At 40.5% G+C, this 21,029-nt stretch overlaps 1 protein-coding gene across 1 annotated transcript in view; it reads right to left on the bottom strand.

Moving 5' to 3' along the window:
- Positions 1-21,029, bottom strand: part of Crebbp (CREB binding protein) — a 141,203-nt gene that overhangs the window by 36,180 nt on the left and 83,994 nt on the right. Inside the window, exons 4-14 of the mRNA XM_057773552.1 lie at positions 18,535-18,775; positions 17,167-17,280; positions 10,751-10,993; positions 8,986-9,088; positions 8,242-8,388; positions 7,463-7,580; positions 6,640-6,811; positions 6,171-6,215; positions 4,269-4,393; positions 3,519-3,707; positions 1,765-2,178 (exon numbers count right to left, since the gene is read on the bottom strand). Coding sequence (XP_057629535.1) covers positions 1,765-2,178; positions 3,519-3,707; positions 4,269-4,393; positions 6,171-6,215; positions 6,640-6,811; positions 7,463-7,580; positions 8,242-8,388; positions 8,986-9,088; positions 10,751-10,993; positions 17,167-17,280; positions 18,535-18,775 — 1,911 coding nt within the window. The remainder of the gene's footprint in view (positions 1-1,764; positions 2,179-3,518; positions 3,708-4,268; positions 4,394-6,170; positions 6,216-6,639; positions 6,812-7,462; positions 7,581-8,241; positions 8,389-8,985; positions 9,089-10,750; positions 10,994-17,166; positions 17,281-18,534; positions 18,776-21,029) is intronic.

Genomic DNA, 21,029 nt, shown 5'->3' with positions numbered 1-21,029 from the left:
AACACTAACGAAAGAAGCTCTTGGAAGGCACTCTAGAGGAAGTCACTGACAGAAACATGATTTACTTCTTACCAAAAATGAAGAGCCAGGAGAACAATTTTCTAAATTCTAACATAAAATTATTTTCTCATCGTTTTCTACTGCATTATTTGACCATTATTTCCCTTCATTAGCATTCAGGCTCATGATAAACACTTAAGTAGTTATGAGAGATTGAGAACTAACGGCCTATGTAAAGCAGAATATCCAATAAGCCTGCGTTAACACAGGACAATGATGGTGGTGGAGTAAACAAACATTCCATGGCCATGTAACAGACTTTACCCAATAAAGTACTACATAACTAATAAAGGAGATAGAAAGAAATCTCTTTAGAGGGTACAGGATGCAGTCAGTGGCAGAGTGCTTGCCTCGCGCCCTGGTCTGAAGGTAAGAAACAACTTAAGAGACAAAATGCAGTGTCAGAGAAAATAAATGTCCTTATGGAGAAATAAAAATAATAACGTCATCTTTGGAATTGTCATTTGATTAATTCTGTCATTCTACAAATATTCTGAATATCCCAGAATGGAATTAACATAAATCTGAGAGGAGGGGAATCTATAGACTAGACTCAAAAGAAAACGATACTAAGATTTCTAGAAATACTAGTATTTCTAGAAAGGCACTTGGCTAGGCACTGGCCAGTAGTCCTGGGATGATGCAGGGAACATCTCCCATCCTTCCAAAGCCACCTACAGAAAAGAATGGGCTGGTTAGAGCCATAGAAGGTATAAGCCTTCATGCTGTTGTTTCAATATGAGTAAGAAAATGATGGAGGAGGGTTATCTGTCTATGTGTTACTTTCATTGGTTAATAAAGAAACTGCCCTGGCTTTTAATAGGATAGCAGCTTAGATAGGCGGAGTAGACAAAACAGAATGCTGGGAGAAAGAAGGCAGTGAAGCAGCCGCCATGGAGCCAGCCGCCAGGTCAGACATGCTGAATCTTTCCCGGTAAGCCACCACCTTGTGTGCCATACAGATTACTAAATATGGGTTAAAGCAAGATGTGAGAATTAGCCAATAAGAGGCTGAAACTAATGGGCCAGGCAGTGTTTAAATGAATACAATTTGTGTGTTGCTATTTCCAGGATAAAGCTAGCTGTGCGGCATCCAGGCAGGATGAAAAACAGGCCTGCTCAGCTCATCACTACAAGAAAAGTCTTCTATTCTGAAAGAAGGCTGATGAGTCAGGTTAGAGAACCTGTAGTTTGGAGCTTGGCATGTTTACCAAACCCATGAAACTAAGCACAAAAACTATTAAAACCTAGATGATATTAATCTAGAACAGAAAACAGGGAAAATAATTGTACATACAGTTCAATTTGTCTTTACTGTGATATACCAATGACTATTAATTTCTGTAAAGTACTTCAACCAAGGGTAATTCTAAGCCAGGCCTTCCTTTAGGGCCAATAGTAAGAACAAAGCACAATTTATTACAGTTCCATCAGGAACACACACACTTTTTAGCATCAGAGCAAAATGCCACAGCATCCCGATAGGGTATTCTTTCTTTCTTTTCCTTCATCATCATCATCATCATCATCATCATCATCATCATCATCATCATTGTTATAGATAGGCTTTCTTTGTGGCTCTAGCTAGTTTCATGCTCAGAATTGCCTGCCTTCCTCTGCCTCTCGAGTGCCTGAGAGAACATTGTTATGGGAAAGTATTCTCTAAGAGTTTAGCTTGATAATGACAGACTGAAAGAGGCTCACCGGTGTGCCAGGAGGCTGAGTGTGCACAGGTGTTGGCTGCTGCTGTGATGACTGAGGGGTAGCAACAGATGGTGGCTGTACTGGGGTTTGAGGCTGTGGAGTCACCTGGGCCTGTGCTGCTGCCTGGACTGTAGGGGTACTCTGTGTTTGGGCAGCACTGGGTACTGAGCCAGGAGTTGGAGTAGGAGTCTGCCCAGATGACACAGGAGTGGAGGGCTGAGTGGGAGCTGCTGGCTGGGGAGGTGTCATCCCAGGTGGCGTAGGGTGTTGGAGAGAGGGCATGCCAGCAGCTGTTGAAGCAGGAGGTGGAGTTGGGTGCAAAGGTGACTGTGTCACTGGTGGGCAGGGCAGCTGGCTGGCCTGGGGAGCCAACATGTTCAGAGGGTTAGGAAGAGCACCACCAGGCACCTGGCTCTAAAAGAAACAGAGAGAGTGTATGTTAAAAGTACGTTACCCAATTGAAAACATCAGAGACTTGAAAAAGAAAATTTAATCACAGTTTCTTAATTAGTTCTGCTAGTTTCATGGGGCTGTTTCACTTGTACAAATTCACAGACTAAACACTTATAGAATACACCGTACCATGTAATAAAGTTCACACTCAACTGCTTCTCATACTTTGAGTTGTACAACTACAATATCTAGCTACAATATTCATGGCTTAGACAGGTGATTACTTAGCTTACTGACTTCATGTTTTGTCACATCTACTTGTAACTTGGACCACAGAAAAAAGTGGGATTTTTTTTTGGGGGGGGGGGGAGCTGAAACACTGGATCATGTGAGTACAGTGGTTTTTAACTGTGGAAACACTATAGAATTGTTGACCTTTCAAAAAAAAAAAAATCAACATCACACAGAGTTTGGTCAAGGCACCCAGAACAGTTTCACAGGATGACAACCACAACCAGCCAAATACTGAAGTGCTGCCTATAACTACTTGTACACCATAAAAGCAGACCTAAAGAGTTAAGAACATATTTATGTTTACTATCTGGCTTTTTATAGAAAAGGTCTACTGTTTGTCATTGTGGCATACGGCTGAGAAAGGAAGACTGCAGTCTGGGCTGCATGGGGAGACTGTGGGAAGAAGGGGAATTGGTTTCCCGACCTCGATTCTAAAGAAATGATAGAGAAATTAATCATTATGGAGTAAATCTAACTCATTCAATATTAGCTCACTGTCTAAAAAGACATGAATCTTATATTTTGGGAAAGATTTGACCTATTTTAAATACTTTGTATGCAGCTGACATTTGATACACAACAATTAACCAAAGCAGTAAAATGGATGGAAAAGGAGTATTTTCAGCTTTAAATGAATAACTGAAACATACTCAATGAGGAGAGTGCTATTCTCAATGATCCTGCTAGCCTGACACCCCAACATAGGCAGTACACAAACTGAGTCACTAAGAGGAAATTCACCCTTCTTCAAGTACCAGCATTTCTCAGGGTGACATGTTAATCTTAGATCTCTAAAATATACAAAGAGGAACCAAAATCCAAAGATCAAAACATAAAGCATAAGCAAAAAAAACAAAACAAAACAAAAAAAACAAACAAACAAAAACCCAATCATTTTACTTTTTGTGTGAAGTTCACCTAGAGAGCGCTGAAAAATTAAAAATTACAGGACAAAGTGGAGAACAATGAAGAGATATATATTCTAGAAGTCTAACTTCCATAAAATAAAGTAAGACAGGATCTTGTCACAGAGGCTGGGGCTGTCCAGGTTCCCACACTGACTGTACCTGTGAAACGCCTGTCTGGGCTGCTGGCTGCCCCATACTGACACTGTTCACACTCATTGCCCCACTGGATGATGGGAACTGGTTCTGTGGCAGAAACTGGTTCTGAGTGGGTGCCTGGGCCATCATGTTGTTGGCGTGGGTGCTCATCATGTTTGGAGGCTGAGGCATCCGGGAAGGAGAAATGGCCATCTATAAGACAAGAATCAGGAGTGCTACAGTACAAAAGAGGTAGGACAGAGTATTCAAGATATACAGTGCAATGGAGAACCAAAAGCCTTACAAATCTAGTACATTTTGGTCTTAAGGGCCAGTACTTGCCAAGGACTCCCTCATTCCTAGGCACTTTTCTACACCTTCTTAAGCTATCTCTTAAGTAAGCCAATGTTCAACTGTCTTCTGAATAGCAGTCAGTGGCATACTATAATTTAGAATTCTATCATGCCTTAATTAGTTAAAGTTGTTTCAGGTCAAGCTCAAATCAACTGACACTGACAGCAGGAGCTGTTGGATGCCTGTTCCACCCTTTACATTAATTCCTACAGACTTTTTATTCCATTAAAAAAAAAAAAAGTAACAGTCAAATAATTCTCATTGCAGCAACAGTTTTTGTTTGCGTGTTTAAGAGAAATAAAGGAAATAAAACACAGCTCAAATTCAAAGGAATAAACACCCTAGAATCCTCAGTTAATAATGGGAGATCCCTGCTCAGAGAACATTACACCAAGCAAAGACTAAGAAAGAAGCACTTACACCTGGAACTGAGGCCATGCTGTTCATCGGAACAGAGTGGTTCATGGGGGAAGCTGCACGAGGTCCCATTGGTGCTTGTGGTAACTGGACGTTTCCCAGGGACATTGGGTTAAATGAATTCATCCCTGGAAACAGTTATGATAGTTCATTAATAAAAGCATCCACAAGAAAAGAAATATATTCATCAAGTACACTCTAAGACAGAACACATGGATAACAGACAATAGAGAGGAACTCACAAGCAAATCAGAACAGACAGTAGACATGAGGAAAGGTTGGAACAAACCAGATCTAATGTGCACGAAGCATGGAAGAACAAAACAGACAAGGAGGTCTTGTGAAGGAATGAGGTTGCCCCATCTACACAGGAGATATTTCCTAGGACTACCTAAGTGTACCGTCACTTAACAACCCTAGCAGCAATTTAGTCGAGGCTTCAAAGCTTCTTGGCTAGGTTGATATTGTTAGAATCTGTGCTGAGACTCAAAATACCACCTCAATACTCCAAGTACCTTCAGTAGGAAGTGCCAAGGGCTACCCTAAGTCTCCATCTGTTTGCAGAAACACACCAATGACAAAGACTTCATTGGGATGTATCTTCAGATAACAGAGACTAATCTTATTAATTTTCTACAAAACTATGCAAATTGTGGGCTCAAAATAAATCCCAGTATAAGTGGTTATTCTGTCATACACTGTAATCTAACAGAATCCCTCAGCAAGTTTTTGAGAGGTTTTGCCTTGCCACTGCCACAAGAGAATCTCCTTATTCCTGCAGTGACTGTCCAAAACTGCCACCCTCAAATGGCCAAATTCCAACAAGGCCCAAGAGACCTTATCAGGCACCTCTCCACGACAATTTTCTGCAGATACTGAAAAACAGCTCTGAAAGAAATATGCATTTGTGCAGGGCAGTGGTGGTGCACACCTTTAATCCCAGCACTTGGGAGGCAGAGGCAGGCAGATCTTATGAGTTCGAGGCCAGCCTGGTCTACAAGAGCTATTTCCAGGACAGACTCCAAAGCCACAGAGAAACCAGCAGGAAAGGCTGGTAAGTACTGACCCAGAGAATGTCTCTTACCATCTTGTCTGTGGCTCCCTATCTAAATCAATGCCCATATACCCATAACCATTCAGCTACACTGCTATGGCTCAATTTCTCAACCACTTGACTTCCTCCACCCCTCAAATCCAACCCAAACCAGCTCTTGGCAAGTTTATTCAGTGTCTGTTTCAGTATGCAGTACCACTGTCACAAATTCAAATCACTTACCCATCCCTCTCAAACTGCTATGTATACTGCAATGCCTTTCTTTACCACTTGGATGATGTCCCTAGTTCATTTCACAATCTGAAGCAATACCCTGGCTGTTCAGGTCTCAGTATATCAAGAATTGAAAAGCTTACAAATGCCCCGCAGCCCTGATGCCTACTCCAACTTCCCATAGTAATGCTGAACTGAGCCATGAGTAGTGATAGATAGCCATCACTACTCTAGTGAGGCATGGAGCTCTGCATTTAGCCTCCTGTGGCTGATAACTTGCCAGCTTCAATGCTGATGGCCTAGAGTAGTACTGTACCTTCTCAGTCCCCCATAGGTGCTTGCCAAGATAGGCTCACAGACTCTCCTGATGAATATTCAGAAAGGCCTTTTCCTTCCTATTGTTTCTTTTATTTAATTTCCTAATAACAGCTCTCCTGGGGGAGGGGGGGTTGTTGGTCAAAAACCCTATTCTTGACCACTTTGGAAAACTCTAATTTCCAAATTTTTAAAAACAAGAGACTCACATTCTTATCAGAAAGTAATAAAAAGAGTAAAAAAGAATACAAAAGGGAAAATGGGGGGATCTGTTGCCATTGAAAATTAAACTAAAACATAGTTGACAATAAATAGTTAAATACCTTGAGAAACCTGCATGCGATTCACTTGCAGAGGCAAGGGCCCATCTATAAGGGGAAAATTTTTGAATTAATTTTTTTAAAAAAGGAAATATATACTCAAGTTTAAAAAGAACTTGCCAGCACACCCTTTAAAAAGCCTCCCCATGCCAGGTAGTGGTAGCACATGCACTCGGGAGGCAGAGGAGGTGGATCTCCAAGTTTGAGGCCAGTCTAGTCTACAAAGTTAGTTCCAGGACAGCTAGGGTTACACAGAGCAACCTTGTTTCAAAAAACCAAAAAACAAATAAAACAAAGCAAAGCCTTCCCATGATGGAAGCTCAATGTCCTCATAGGACACAGCCACACAAAAAGCTTCCCAAGTGCAAATTTTTGGAGATCATAACTGCGTATTCTTAGAAATATACCCCAAAGATTAGAGGAAAACTAAGCAAGCAGGCTAAGAGCTGGTAAAAAGAAAAATAGTCCTTACTTGGAGGTCTCACAGACTGGGCTGGTGGGATCACAGGGGGCTGAGCCCCTGGAGCTGGCAATGCTGGCTGGTTTCCCAAGATGCCTTGCTTATGTAAACGTGACCTCCGTTTTTCTTCTAGTTCTTTTTGTATTTTATAGATTTTCTCTGCTAATAAATGATAGTACTCATCCTAAAAGGAATAATATTCAATGTTAAGGAATCAAAAAATCTAAGAACCATTCATTTGTTTTGTATATCCCAACAGAAAATGAACTCTTCATTTACTCATTCATTTATTCACACATTCACATGTTGCTGCTGGGGATCAAACTCAGGGCCTTGGTGTACTAAGCAGGTACTACACCAGTAATGTACACCAGTAAGTACATTTTAAGTGCATTAACAAAGGCCTGGCACATCTGATAAACCAAAGAATTACTTTTGCCTCTAAATTCCTAGTGATGCCAGCATAACCCTTAATTTCCTCTTTATTAAACTAGTGACTTTACTGGACACATCAAATTGAAGGTGCTAAATACTGTTATTCATTTTTTCTGCACAACTGAAGCTTTCTCTTGGGTATCCACTGACATTAGCAGTAACTTACTACAAGAATTCTAAAGAATACCCACTGTGAAAAAAGATGACCCAGAGACACACTTTATTTTATGCATCCTCTGTCCTCCTAAGAGACTGCAGGGATCTCATCCTTACTGGGACATGTCTCAAGGTCCTCAGGATAAGCAGTCTCCTAGAGCACACAGATTCTCCTAATTCTGGATAACTAACTAGACAAATACCACTTCCTACCTACAGGTTCAACAACTGTTTCACAACTTACCCTACTGTTAGCAGACTCATACATGTCTCCCTCCACTTTCTTAGCATAGGCGACCAGGTTCTCCATACGGCGATCCTTCAGAGCTGCAGGGTCGGGAGTTGGGAAGATGGCTTGGACACTGAAAGGACAATATACTCTATCAACCTGCTTTCAAGGTGGTCACAGGAAAACTCTCTTTGCCTTGTGCATGAATACGGGAAACAATATTAACCTTTAATGTATACACCCAACACAAATATGTGCTATATTAATAAAAATATGATTCTAAACCCCTATTTAGCAACTATTTATTATAAGCAGAACAAAATTAGGAAGAATCCAGTTCATTCACTTCACTTCAACTTAGGTAGCTTGAAACATTAACTTTCTGTATGTTAAATAACTATATGGTGATAACATAGATACTTACCCTCATTAGTAAACCTCACTCCAAGTCAGTAACCAAACCCAAATTCCCCCAAGTTGTAGGGAACTCTATAACTAGTCTCAGTCATTGAACACACCTGAGCTCAAAACCAAAGAGGACAGGCTTCAGGTCACATCTCTATGCTCTCTGATGCCACTATTCAATGGGGCCAGAGTCAGGGAAATTCAGCCTTCCTAGGTCTCTTAACAGTGGGGATGGCTTTCTGAAACAAGCATGGACCCTCAGCAGCTATGAGCTATGAACTGGGATTGAACATGCAAATGAAAAACAAAATCAAACATCTATGCACCCACAAAGACTCAACAATATCCTCAGTCACAAAATGTGAATCTGACTGATGAAAGTTACGCACAGTTTATGCACTAGATGGCTCCGCAGGTCCTGAGTCACATGTTCATGCCAGCCTTTTCGAACACCAGTGCTGGAAGGAGGTGCTGCTGTCGGTATCGTGCTGAGGCTTCCAATGTTACCAGAGTTTGAGCCATCATTCATCAGTGGACTAGAGAGGGAAATAACAACACCTCATCCAGCTACTCAGGTGAATCAATGAAATGCAGTCCATCTTCTTCAACAATATATGACTTAAAAAGTTTAAGAGAAACGTAAAATATATCTACCAGAATCCAAATTGTTTCTGTTTTTCATTTATCATTTTAAAAGAAAGACAGACTAGAGAGATGGTTCTGCTGTTAAGAGGCTTGTTTTGCCTTCAGAGGACCAGACTGCAGTTTCCAACACCCACACTAAACAGCGCACAACTGCTAGTCACTCTAGTTCCAGAGAATCCAACACCCTCTTTTGGCCCTTGACAATTTACATTTAATCACCAGGACATGGTGTAAGAAGAGAACCAATTCCTAGACGCTGTCCCGACCCTCACACTGTGCACTGCAACATGAATGTTCACACATTACATGTACATAAATGTAATTCTCTCACTTACACACAATTTTAAAAAAATGGTTGAAGAAGCCAAAATCCATTTCCACCGTCTCAGTAAGCGATTTCTCTGCCACATACCGAGTTTTATGTAACCCCCAACCATTCTATGCCCACTTGTTCTGCAGATACAAGCTATCTGAATCTTCAGTCTTACTTGGTGGCCCCCAAGGAAGTTGGAAGAGCTGATTCTGAGATCAAGTTTGGTGGTTGCTGATCTGTTGTTATTCCTCCCGCTGGAATATTCATTGGGTTGTTTCCTTTAAAGACAAAGAAAAATGAAATCAATGCTGATATTATATACACAATTCCAAGTTTCTATAATGAATAAGCAAGTGACCACATAAAGAACTCATATGAAGGATACCAAGGTAAGGCAAGACAGAAACTCAGAAAGCTGTATTTTTCGTTAGTGGTGACTAACTTCAACAAATTCCACTGTCACTGTCAATTCCTTCCTATTTTTACTCTACGGTGTAAATAAAATGTGACTGGTGTTGTTCTCCTTTTTAATGGTTGCTACTTTCTATGCTATGGCTATCCTAGTCAGCAACTGCAACTCTGCTGCTGCCAGCAGCAGCAAGGTTACAAAAGCTACAACCAGAGGAAATTATGTTCTCTCAGGCACCGACCCTTTCAAAGTTACTAAGAGAACTTATCTGAATCTCTGTCCTGCTAAAGACCAAGATTCAAAGAATCCTGCTTCCCAGAGAGACTGAATGGCAAGCAGTTCACCTAGCTCATCCCTTATGTCTCCCAAGTCCTTGTGCTTTTTCTCGCCCCTCCTTATAAACCCTCTCCACCTGGCTCCTGACTGCAGGCGAATTTTATTTAATCAAACACATACTTTGTATCATTAAACAAATGTTCGAGAGCATAAACAAACACAACACACCTTAAAATAATATTCTACAACAGTATAGAGGCTGACTAGTGTCCTAAATGTACTCTATGGCCGCAGAGAAAATGATCATTACTCATTTGAAGTCTTCCAATTTTTCTTTTTCATTACTGGCAAATTCCCAACAACTACACTGACTTGCCTGGCACATACCTGTGTGTTGGGGTTGTCAGAAAGTAAACTTACAAAATCTAAGTTTAGGGGGAAAATAGAGAAAGGCCAGTTTGTCTATAATCTTCATATTAAAGAAAAAGATGCAACTCAGTGAGATTAATAGAATTCCCAAAGTATACTATCAATAAGGAGGAGAGTAGATATAATTTCGATATCAGGGTTTCAACCCATTCTCCCGGCCATTATTAATTGATAATCATTTCGGTGTTTTTCCAAAAAGTAACACGGGTGGTTTTAATTGGTCCATCTCTTAATCTCTCTCAGCATTACGGGATATCAAATTTGGGGCCTCATGTACACTAAACAAGTGATTTACTACTGAGCTACATCCCTAGCCTTTAACTCGTCATTTTTTAATGACTTACTAGTGCCACCAATTACAACTTCACTGATAGCACTACCCACACTGTGAACAGCGGCAGTTAAAAGAACAGGGAAAAAAGGTTAAGTGATGGAAGCTGCTGAGTGTCCATTGCTAATTAGCTTGATTCTAAATGGTCACTTCCAATGATGGGAGGACCACAAACAAAAAGACGTAGCAAAACCTTATGTAGCCCTTAAACAAGTGGTATACTTAAAGAGTTCACAAAGGTTAGATTCTCCAGTATAAGCCACAAGGATGACCTTTATAAACTGTCAAGACAAAGTGGTACACACAAACAAATCATTGTTTCATTTGAAAATGTAGTTCTTGCCCTGCAAAAATACACCTCAGTCTTCTCTGGAAGGTCATTAATCCAAAGCAATGAATCTGAAGTCAAAACACAAACTGAAGATAGCCTTAGGTTCTAACAAATATTATCATCCTAATCTGGAGAAAGTTGTTCTTGAATGCTCCTTGACTTACCTAGGGCATTGAGAGTTCTCATCTGCTGGTGGGCTGGAGGCTGTGTTGGCTGCTGGCCAGGAACCTGAGGCTGCAGCTGCGTCTGAGGCTGGTTCATGTAGGGGAGTCCTAGAGCAGCATAGGCCCGCTGCATTGAACTGGGGTCTATGGGATTTGGGTTACTTAAAGAAGTGGCATTCTGTTGCCCTGCACCAACAGAACCAATTGTGTTTTGAATTCCACTAGCTGGAGATCCCAGGATGGCTAGAAGAACAAACAGACAGACAAGCAAAGAAGGTAAGTAAAAGGGAGATGCCCACAAACGAACTGTAAATAATGTGAGGCGAATACGTCTTTCAAAGACTAGGAATGTATGGGAAGCTTTAAAGTCAGTAAGGAAAGAGGTAGTGGTGGATTCTTCTATGTTGTCTAGCAGGAGTTAAGGAACAAAAATCTAAAGTAAATTCACTTTTTAAGTTTAAAAGCAACAGAACATAAAAAAACTGAAGAGATCACTTAGTAAAAAATTAGTATGTATTAATATCTAGACACACCTAGAGAGTCAGATACAAGGAGAGTGTCAAATGTATGACAAAGCTAAATACATCATTCTGTGTGGCCCAATAACTACCTCTCAAGTGAAGGAAGGAACCTTCCTAACCTGTTGCCCCCACCTATCTTTTGGTACTCACCTCTGTAAACTGAGAGGAATAGAAAAGGTGAAACATGGCTGGACAATTTTTATTCAACAAATCTATGAGGTGATCCTCTAAATTACAAAATGACATTTCTCTAAACTCACTTGTATAATGACAGTATTAGGAACAAGCTTTTCTTAACAAGAGCACCATGCTAGGCTGTACTACACTTGATTTACTGACAGATCTGGATAGAATTAAGAGATGGAATGAAGCTTCAAGATTCCAAATGAGCTTTAATTTATCTAGATGCCACCTCAGTATCCCTGCAATCCAGGACCTAGAAGTGCCTCATGTAGCTTTCAGCCACCATGACCCAAGCCCACAAGCAGTATGCAGAGCAGATGTCTAACCCCAGGAAATTAAAAGGAAAACCCATTATTCACATAAGAAACTCATACTAAAGGACTTCAGATGAAATGACATAACCTGTAATGCTCACTCACTTTTCTGGTCATTTCAAGTCTACCCCATATATCCACCAACACAATCCACCCATTTGGTAAAGATTCTATATGGCAGAGGTTTTATGACACACTATTTATTCTTATCATTAAGAGGTCCTTTATTTTAAACCTGTACAAAGTTTAGAGCCATGTCAGATGTAAAATCAAAGACATGTTTTATACATTAAGCTTATAAAGTTGACATTATATGATCTTCTGACATATGAAACATTCACAAAGCCTTTCTTTCAATTAGTAATATTCTTACAACTGATATCTATGCAAGAATAATATACAACTGAAATGCTTATCAGTGCAACTTAATTAAACTGAAATGTGTAGAAAGAAAAACAAATTTGGTAATTAGCCATTCCATACTATTAACTTTTCTAACAAGGATAGTCAGATCTCAAACTCATTAGCATTCATTAGAAACAAATACAGCAAACATCTCATCATAATAAATAAAATACAATTTCCAAGGTATACCTTGACAAGTGTAGGTGAAATAGTCTAGTATCTTTAAAATTATATTAAATATTTAAGTCCTTGAAACTATAAACATGTACCCATCATATTTTCTCAACTTGCATGGTACTTTTTCAAAGAGTTATGACACTGAAAAAGAAAATAATCACCCAGTGTTCCCTTGTATGACAAAATTCATAGGCCTCTTTTTCAAGATATTTATTCTCCTTCTCTTTTTCTTTTCCCTACTCTGCCCTCCTCTCTCTCTCCACTTATGTCTTCTCACACATATTACTGAGGTGCTCAACCCCAGCCTGGAACAGTTTACTTTCCTCTCACATTAGACATAAAGAATAGACAGTGAGTCAATTATTCCAGGATCTGAAGAAACAGTGTCTACGTGGCCTCCCTTCCTAGGTGAAGGCTGTGTTTTAATGACTTTGCCTTACTATATTCTTTCATCTGCACAACCCAAAATGTCAATATTTGGACAAAATGCCCACCCTAAGATAAATCAGGGCTACGTATGGGGTAAACAGTCTCATTCACTAGAGCCTCTCATAGGTGCTATTAACATATAAACTATTTTCTGTTTACATTTAAAACATGTTTCCTAAACAAAAATACTACTTTCATTTTGAAACAAAATATGTCTAGCAGAAAACAGGCAGACATTTGAAACTTGTCATTTTCAACAATCCAGAACCAAGAAAAAGGAAACTATGAACAACAGACTTGACACTGACATACAGCTCAACAAGAGCTTCAAATAATGCTACTGTATGAAAAGTACTAACTCCTAGGGGGTGATGGACTAAGAGCAAAGTCATATAAAAGTGGCCACCAGTGTTCCATATCCTTCTCTAAATTCCCACAGGGCCCACTGGGTCTGCTTATCATTAGGCATTCATACTTTCAGCATTCACACTACACCCTACTAGGGTTCCTGGAACAGTGGTTAGTACATAGTCTATGTACTCTATAAGCTTAGACCCGCTGGGAAAAACAAGAGTGATCTAATAACCATTCAATGCACACCAAAACACAGCTTGAAACCTAGACCAGAGAAATTCTTGTTTATCTCATCTTTCCCAAGCATCACTGGAAGTTGGGACTCTGTAAGACTCAGTCTACTCTTCACCTACTCCTAACCATAGAGTAGGTACACTGGGAGGACTCAGTGCCACAAAACACAGTGCAGGGGATCTACAGCCATCTGCCCCTTGCTCTGAGCACCTCTAGGGTAAACAAGGATGAACAGTGGTGTAGAAGGATCTTCTGTCTATGTGTTACTCTCAGTGGTCAAATAAAGAAACTGCCTTGGCCTTTTAATAGGACAGCAGTTTAGCCCACCCCCCAGCGACATACTTCTTCCAACAAGGCAACACCTACTCCAACAAAGCCACACCTCCTACTCCTTTCAAACGGGCCACTCCCTGAGGACTAAGCATTCAAATATATGAACCTATGGGGTCATTCTTATTCAAACCATCACACCCAGTCAGCTTTATTCACAGACAGGCTATCTGGAGGCCATCTGGGATGCTACTTCATTGTAATTTTGTTGACCCTGGGTTCCATGAGCACTACTTTTTTCTATGAAGTAGTCTAAGCATATTCTGATTATCCCCTTAAGGACTACAAAGAGTACTTCATGCCTATACTAGGTCCTTTAAGAGAGATTACCACTTTTAAAAAATAGGATAGAGCAGTAAACATGCAAATTCCTAGAAAAGTTACTTTTCTAAATTAAAAGATAAGAATGAAACTGAAGCTCATTATTCACTGAATTAATATCAAATAAGCACAAATTAACTCAACAATGGTGGGGTTTTTTGTTATTATTTTTCTGAGGGGACAATATATATACTCTTAAGATGGCCCAGAATCCATAATCCTCAGACCTCAGCTTATAGATTACTATAATGCCCAACCACACCAATGTTAATGTATATATTTCAGTCTCTAGAACTCAAACTGATAATACTGAAGGATTAATATTTTTTCTCTAGTTCCTAAACTAGGATCCATATGCCATAAACACAATTTTCTTGAGAAGAAAGGAGATTGCTAAAACATTCTCACTGATGACATGAAACAATTCTATACTCAGACATCTACACTCAAAATTGGAAAGTAATTTAAAGCAAGAAATGTTTCAGTAGGAAAAGTGTCTCTTGCTCAATCAAATTTGAGGAGCTGAGTTCAGATCTCCAACAGTCACATAAAAAAACCCAGTTATGGTTGTAGTATGTGCCCATAACTGTGATGCTGAAGAGGCAAAACCAGACAGATTCTAGGGGCTCACTGGCCAATCAATCTAGCCTAAACCATGAGATCCAGGCTCAGTGAGAGACTACATCAAAACTAACAAGCAAGTCAAGGTAGACAGTGATTATAGGGAGACACCAGATGACCCCTGGTCTCCACAGGCTCACATAAAAGCAAAAGTACCCGCAGACACACAAACACACAATAATTACAAATTTAAAAAGCATTTAAGTTTTTACAAAGTGCCCCCCCCCAAAAAACCCCCACCAAAACCTTGTGCAGAAACCATGTCAAGACTCCCTGTGACTTTTTATCATCAATTCCCACCCCCCACCCCAGTAACATCTCATATTATGACTAGCAGAAACACTGTGGTTTACCACTTAAGAAAGCATGCACTGAATCAATTTTCACACTTAGACAGTTATAAGGATGTTAAGAAAAACAAACCACACATTTCTTTCCTTTTCTTCTCCTCTTGCTTAAAAACCACATAAGTATTTCTTAAAAGGAGAAAATCACAAAGGTTTACAATTTTCACACCAGTATGTACATATTAAGCTCAAAGGAGCCCATGTAAGGCACACCTCTAAATTAAAAGTTAAGAATGAAATCCTAGCTCATTATTCGTGGAATTAATGTCAAAGAAGTACAAACTCAACAATGAATCTTTTGGCACATCAAGAGCCTATTTCTAAGCCGGGCGGCGGTGGCGCACGCCTTTAATCCCAGCACTCGGGAGGCAGAGGCAGGCGGATCTCTGTGAGTTCGAGGCTAGCCTGGTCTACAAGAGCTAGTTCCAGGACAGGGGACAGGAACCAAAAGCTATGGAGAAACCCTGTCTCGAAAATCAAAAAAGAGCCTATTTCTAAAAAGTATCCTAAAGCACAAGAAATTTCATCACTACTATTGGGGGTGGGGTTTACAGTAAGCTGAAGGAGAAACAGACTTTATTTCACTACATCTGTTATCTCAAATATATGGGTTAAGACCCACACTATCCCAGAAATTCATTTTATGTAAGAGATGTCCAAGAAAATTATATACTAAAAATTCAGGGGTTAAGAAGATGGCTCAGTTGTTAAAGCACTTGCCATGCAAGTAAAAAGACCTGCATTCAAATTCCCAAGCCCATGTAAAGCCAGGCATGGTAACATGCATGGAATTTCAGTGCTCCTATAGGAAATGGGAGGTGGAGCAAGAAGAATACCTAGAGGCTTATAGCACACACAAGCAACAGAGACCTTGTCTCTAACAAATTGGAAGGACCAACATCCAAGGTTGTTCTCTGACCTAGCACAAGCTGTGGCAAGTGAGTGCCCACACTCACTCACACCTACCCACACCTACACCCACATACACACCCCCTACACCTGCACTCAAAGGACAATTTAACTGATTCAAAGAAACTTAATTGTGGTGTCTCTGTATGGGAAGAAGGCCCCAAACCCCAACTCCCACCCCTTTTCTCAATGAAGCATGCTGTGAAGTATGAGGTAGTTTATAGGAAGGAAAGCTAGATTCCTAAGAGGAGATCAAACAGTCAGCAATGGCACTCCACTCCATTGCACTCTTAGATAGAGTGACTGTCATGTGTAGCCAGTCGGGAAGAAAGCAGCACATGTGCACCAGGCAGAAGGGGAACCTCTGAAGATGTTCAAGAAGATGCTCTAAGTGAGGAACACTTAGAACATCAGGAAGTAGAGATGGTGAAAGATGAGAAAGACTGTTCCATCCTGAAAGATCACTAGAGGACTGCATGCCTCCAACTAGAGATGACATAGACCCAAGGGCACTTCCTAGATATAGCCAAAGACCACAATTTAGCCTCTGAAATGACAGCAAAAAGTCTTAAATCTGGGGAAAGGTGTTCATGTCCTTCTCAATGTTCTGATGCCTAAAAAGAGCAGAAAGCCAGGGGTCTAAAAACAACAGAGATCCAGGGGCCAGAAGCAGTAAAGAGCAGCCAGTACAGAACTTGTCACATCAAAGACTACACAGATGATTCAGAAGACAACAAAATGATGGGGATGAGCAGAATGTGTCAACCCTGAGTCTAAGATTCCCAGACTAAACCTCAATAAGTTGTTATGCCAGCTGGTATGGGAACTGCATAAGCAAACCTTTACCAGGCTCTTAACACTGATACAACCTAAAAGGTTCTTCACAAAAAATTCCCCTCTATTGCCCCCATGATGTCACTGTCATTGTAGGTGACCTGACATTCAAATCTTCATACTAAGTATCTGTCAGAAAATAAAAATCTTCCTGACAGCTATTTGATGGAAGTGACCTTGCTATTTTGGCATGTCTTCAAGTTCATGTGTGCAGTTTGGTGGAGGTAAATGAAAGCCCACTATGGCCATGGCTATTCACAAAGTTCACTGGAAGCCCATCTACCCTCTGAGCTTGGCTGCACCTCAGTCACTGCTAGCCCTACCTCACCCAGCATGTTGTGCTGGTGACCCTTGCCCACTACCTACCTACTCTCAGCATTCTCTTAAGAACAGTTTCTATTCTCATCTCCAAGCTTCTCTGCCCCGTGCTCACTTACTTTGTTGGTTTCGCTTGTCACTGGCATTTTTCAAAGGGAGGCAAACAGGACAGTCATGTCGTGTGCAGTTCTTCCAATGAGAGATGATTTGTCGTGAAGATGCACAATGGGCAACTATGACCAGAAAAACAACGAGATGTTATTTTTCTATCCAAATCGTCACACTTCAATTACACCTAAATTATAATGCCAGATTCCATTAAAAAACAATGGTAACAAGTGTAACCATAATACAGTACAGGCAGTCCTTAACTTACAAACAGACTATCCAAAAAGTTTGTAAGTTGACTGTCAGTAATACCAGCCAAAAACTTCCCATAGAAGCAATGTTATGAATGATGGGTGATTAAGGTTCTGCCCTCAAAACAAAACAAAAGCTATCAACCTCTGAAATACTGAGCACCTACAATGGAAGATAGAATGGAGATCTACAATGCCACTATTAAAAATAAAAACATTAAATTATATTTAAGGATGAAACCAGCTAAGAACTACCACTGAAGAAACAGAGAAGTCAATGAGAAGTCTGTAGGAATTCTGAAAGGACACCGGGGTACTTAGTAAAGTACTCGGAGAGAGTGATTGATACAGAATATATCCAGTTCTCATGCTCTAAAGTCTAACCTCCCCTGTTCCATGTTTCCATCATGATCAGAGTTATTCCAGGGATTCACAATGGTAACATGGTATAGAGGGAGACCAGGAAGCTATTTCCCCCAAGGTTTATGAATACAAGAAGTAAGAGAAGAAAGAGTACAAGAAAGCATGGCTGTTAACAGGAAACACTTCCTTCAGTGAAACTGAGATGTACAGTAACAAAATAAATGAATAAAATATTAAAAAAAAAAAAAAGAATAGCACAAGATACATGTGCCTGATATCCCCCCTCCCTAGGGATGATAACTTGGGTACCATTAGAACAGTCTCAAGACAGAGAGGGCAGAGGAGCTACTGATAGCCTGAATCCATGAAACAACCACAAGACAGATGCTGGGGGTACCAGGAAAGTTGTGCCTGCCTGTGTGAATTACTGCCCTAGACAACAACAGACATTAACAAGGAGTACTCAAGAAGTGACAGAGAAGTCCTTCATGTAAGGAAGAAGAAAAAGAACAAACTGAGGGCACCGCCTCATTCAGGGGCAGCTCAGAGCATCATAACACCAAATCACCTGCCTCCTCAGCAGGTGAGCTTTTCAGGGACAGCTGACTGTCAGATATGGGGACTGTGGGAACAACATATTCTAGGTCATGCCAAAAGGAGGCCAGCACCTATGCCATGTAGGCTTCCAACCACGAAAGCTGCTAAAAATAATAAAGGCAAATTCCACCCTAACAACAGCCACTAGGTTCAGAAAAGGGCACTTACCTTGGCAGGCTTTCCCAGCCTGACAATGCGTCATATGATTCAAAACATTTTTCATGGTTCGACAGTGTGGAAGAGAGCAGGCCCGAACCTCTCCATTTGCTTGCTCTCGTCTCTGACATTTGTGGGCATGAAGCAGTAGAACCAGCTGCTGCTGTATCAGTTTGCGCTTTTCAGGGTCTGCTGTGGGGCCTGTTGCAATTGCTTGTGTGGGTACAATTCCCACTGATGTTTGCAACTGGGACTAAAATAAAACAAAGTAACAAAATATCTTATTAAGTCTTTAGAGTTTTAATTCACTCTAATTATTAGGAAAGCTCATGAATAACATGGTCAAAAGAACTGGAATACTTTCTTTAATCCACCAAAAACTTTGAGAAGATCCCAAACACAAGATGAGTTTAACTCAGATATAAAGATGATTCAAGTTCACTTGAATACAATTATCATCCAATGACAACAACAACAAAATTGACACCAGCTTTGGGCTGCAGCAACACAAACTCAATCGACCCCACCATAAGCACCATTAGTGTCAGCTGACCCTCAAGATGCCACACTGCGAAATGTTGGCAATTTCATATGGTTCAACCTAATGAAAGACTGCCTTGGTGCACTGTAGCACATAGCTAAGGATCAGAGGTAACTTCTGCTCGGTGGTGTCTCTGTACCACCTTGCATTGACAACATTTCATTGGAGCACACTCAGAGGGTAACACATGCACTTTGGTTTCACTGTGGTCATCGCCTTTAGAAAGGCATGATACACTTACTGTAAACACAACATCAAGTATGTTTAAAATGCTTTCTTATTTTAAGAAAGAAATTGTCTTTCATTAAAATTTCCAATTATAAATTTTTTTTTTTTTTTTGATTTTTCAAGACAGAGTTTCTCTGTGTAGCCTTGGCTGACCTGGAACTCATTCTGTAGACCAGGATGGCCTCAAACTCAGAAATCCACCTGCCTTTGCCTCCCAAGAGCTGGGATTAAAGGCCAGTGCAACACATCCAGCCACTTGTAATAATTTTTTTCCAAAAAATAGTTGGCAATCTGCTACAAACTCCAGAAACTGAGTTGGTTTGTTTTTCTCTGAAGCAAATTTGCCTGGTGTAACTCTCAACTACAGGAAAAATAAAAAGAGGCCTGCAGGGTTACGAATTACGAACACTCTTGACACACATATACAGATTTACCAAAATAGATAAATATAATGCTTATAATATGCACTATCAAGCAAAGATCAAGGATCTTTCAAAATATTCTGATATTCCCAATTAGAGTCATTTATCTTCTCCATTTTATTCTAATGTAAGAATCATTGGAACTGGTGAGATAACTCAATGGTAAAGAACTTGTTGCCAAGCCTGATGACCTGCTTTAGAACTGCAGTACCCACATGGTGGGAGGAGAGAACCAACATACAAGTTGTCCTGACCTCCATACATACAAATATAACAATTAAAAGTAAAAATTTTTAATTAGGCTTATTCATTTAAATGTGAGTGTTTTGCCTGCATGTATATCTGCACCATATGCACACACACTTGGTGTCTACAAAGGTCAGAAGAATACTCTGGAGTTGTGAACTGCTGTGGGGTGCTACATCAAATCTGCATCCTCTCAAGAACAACAAATGCTCTCAACCACCAAATCATCTCTCCAGCCACAATTAAAAATATTTATTAAAAGAACCATAAGTACGTATTCACAATTGGGAGGAAAAGTTATAAAAATATTAAGTGTGTATGTGTTCACATGTGTGTATGGAAGCCAGGTTGACCCTGGGTGTTTTCTACTTTATCTAATGAGACACATTATTCACTGAACCTAAAGCTATCAGGTAGATTGCCTGGCTAGTGAGTTCCAGGGAGCCCCCTGTTTGCCCAATCAGCACTGGGGTTACACATGGCTTGTTAAAACGTGGGTCCTTGGTATCTAAACTCAAGTTTACTAACTGAGCCACCACCCCAGCACTGTCTGGTCCAATTTTTACAAAGTTCCTAGGAACCGAGGGGCAGATTTAATTGCTTCTCCCAGGCTGGCGTTTAAGGAGCAACAGGGGCTGCCTAGGATCTGTCAAAAACACTCTTCAGAAGCTCTTTCAGCGTACACATCTAGTCTCTACTGCCCAGGCAGGCACCAAGAATAAAGCTTAGACAGGACTGTCCCGTTAAAGCACAAAATAGATGTGCTCAGTGGGGGAAGATACCTGTCTTAAGTAGAAGTACCTGAGCTCAAATGCTAGATTCCAGGGTAGATGGAGAGAACCATCTTCCAAGTTGCCATCTGACCTCCATATATGCATCATGAGATGGTATATAAACATATTTGCATGCAACTGCACCCACACACACAACAAAATTTTAAAAAGAACATGACACAAAACTAAGTATTGTAGCCGGGCGGTGGTGGTGCACGCCTTTAATCCCAGCAGAGGCAGGCGGATCTCTGGAAGTTCGAGGCCAGCCTGGTCTACAAGAGCTAGTTCTGGGACAGG

The sequence above is a fragment of the Chionomys nivalis genome, chromosome 7 (genome assembly GCF_950005125.1).
Source record: "Chionomys nivalis chromosome 7, mChiNiv1.1, whole genome shotgun sequence".
Taxonomy (NCBI): Eukaryota; Metazoa; Chordata; class Mammalia; order Rodentia; family Cricetidae; genus Chionomys; species Chionomys nivalis.
The sequence above is the reverse complement of the archived record's forward strand: the minus strand, read 5'-3'. Positions and strand labels throughout refer to the sequence as shown.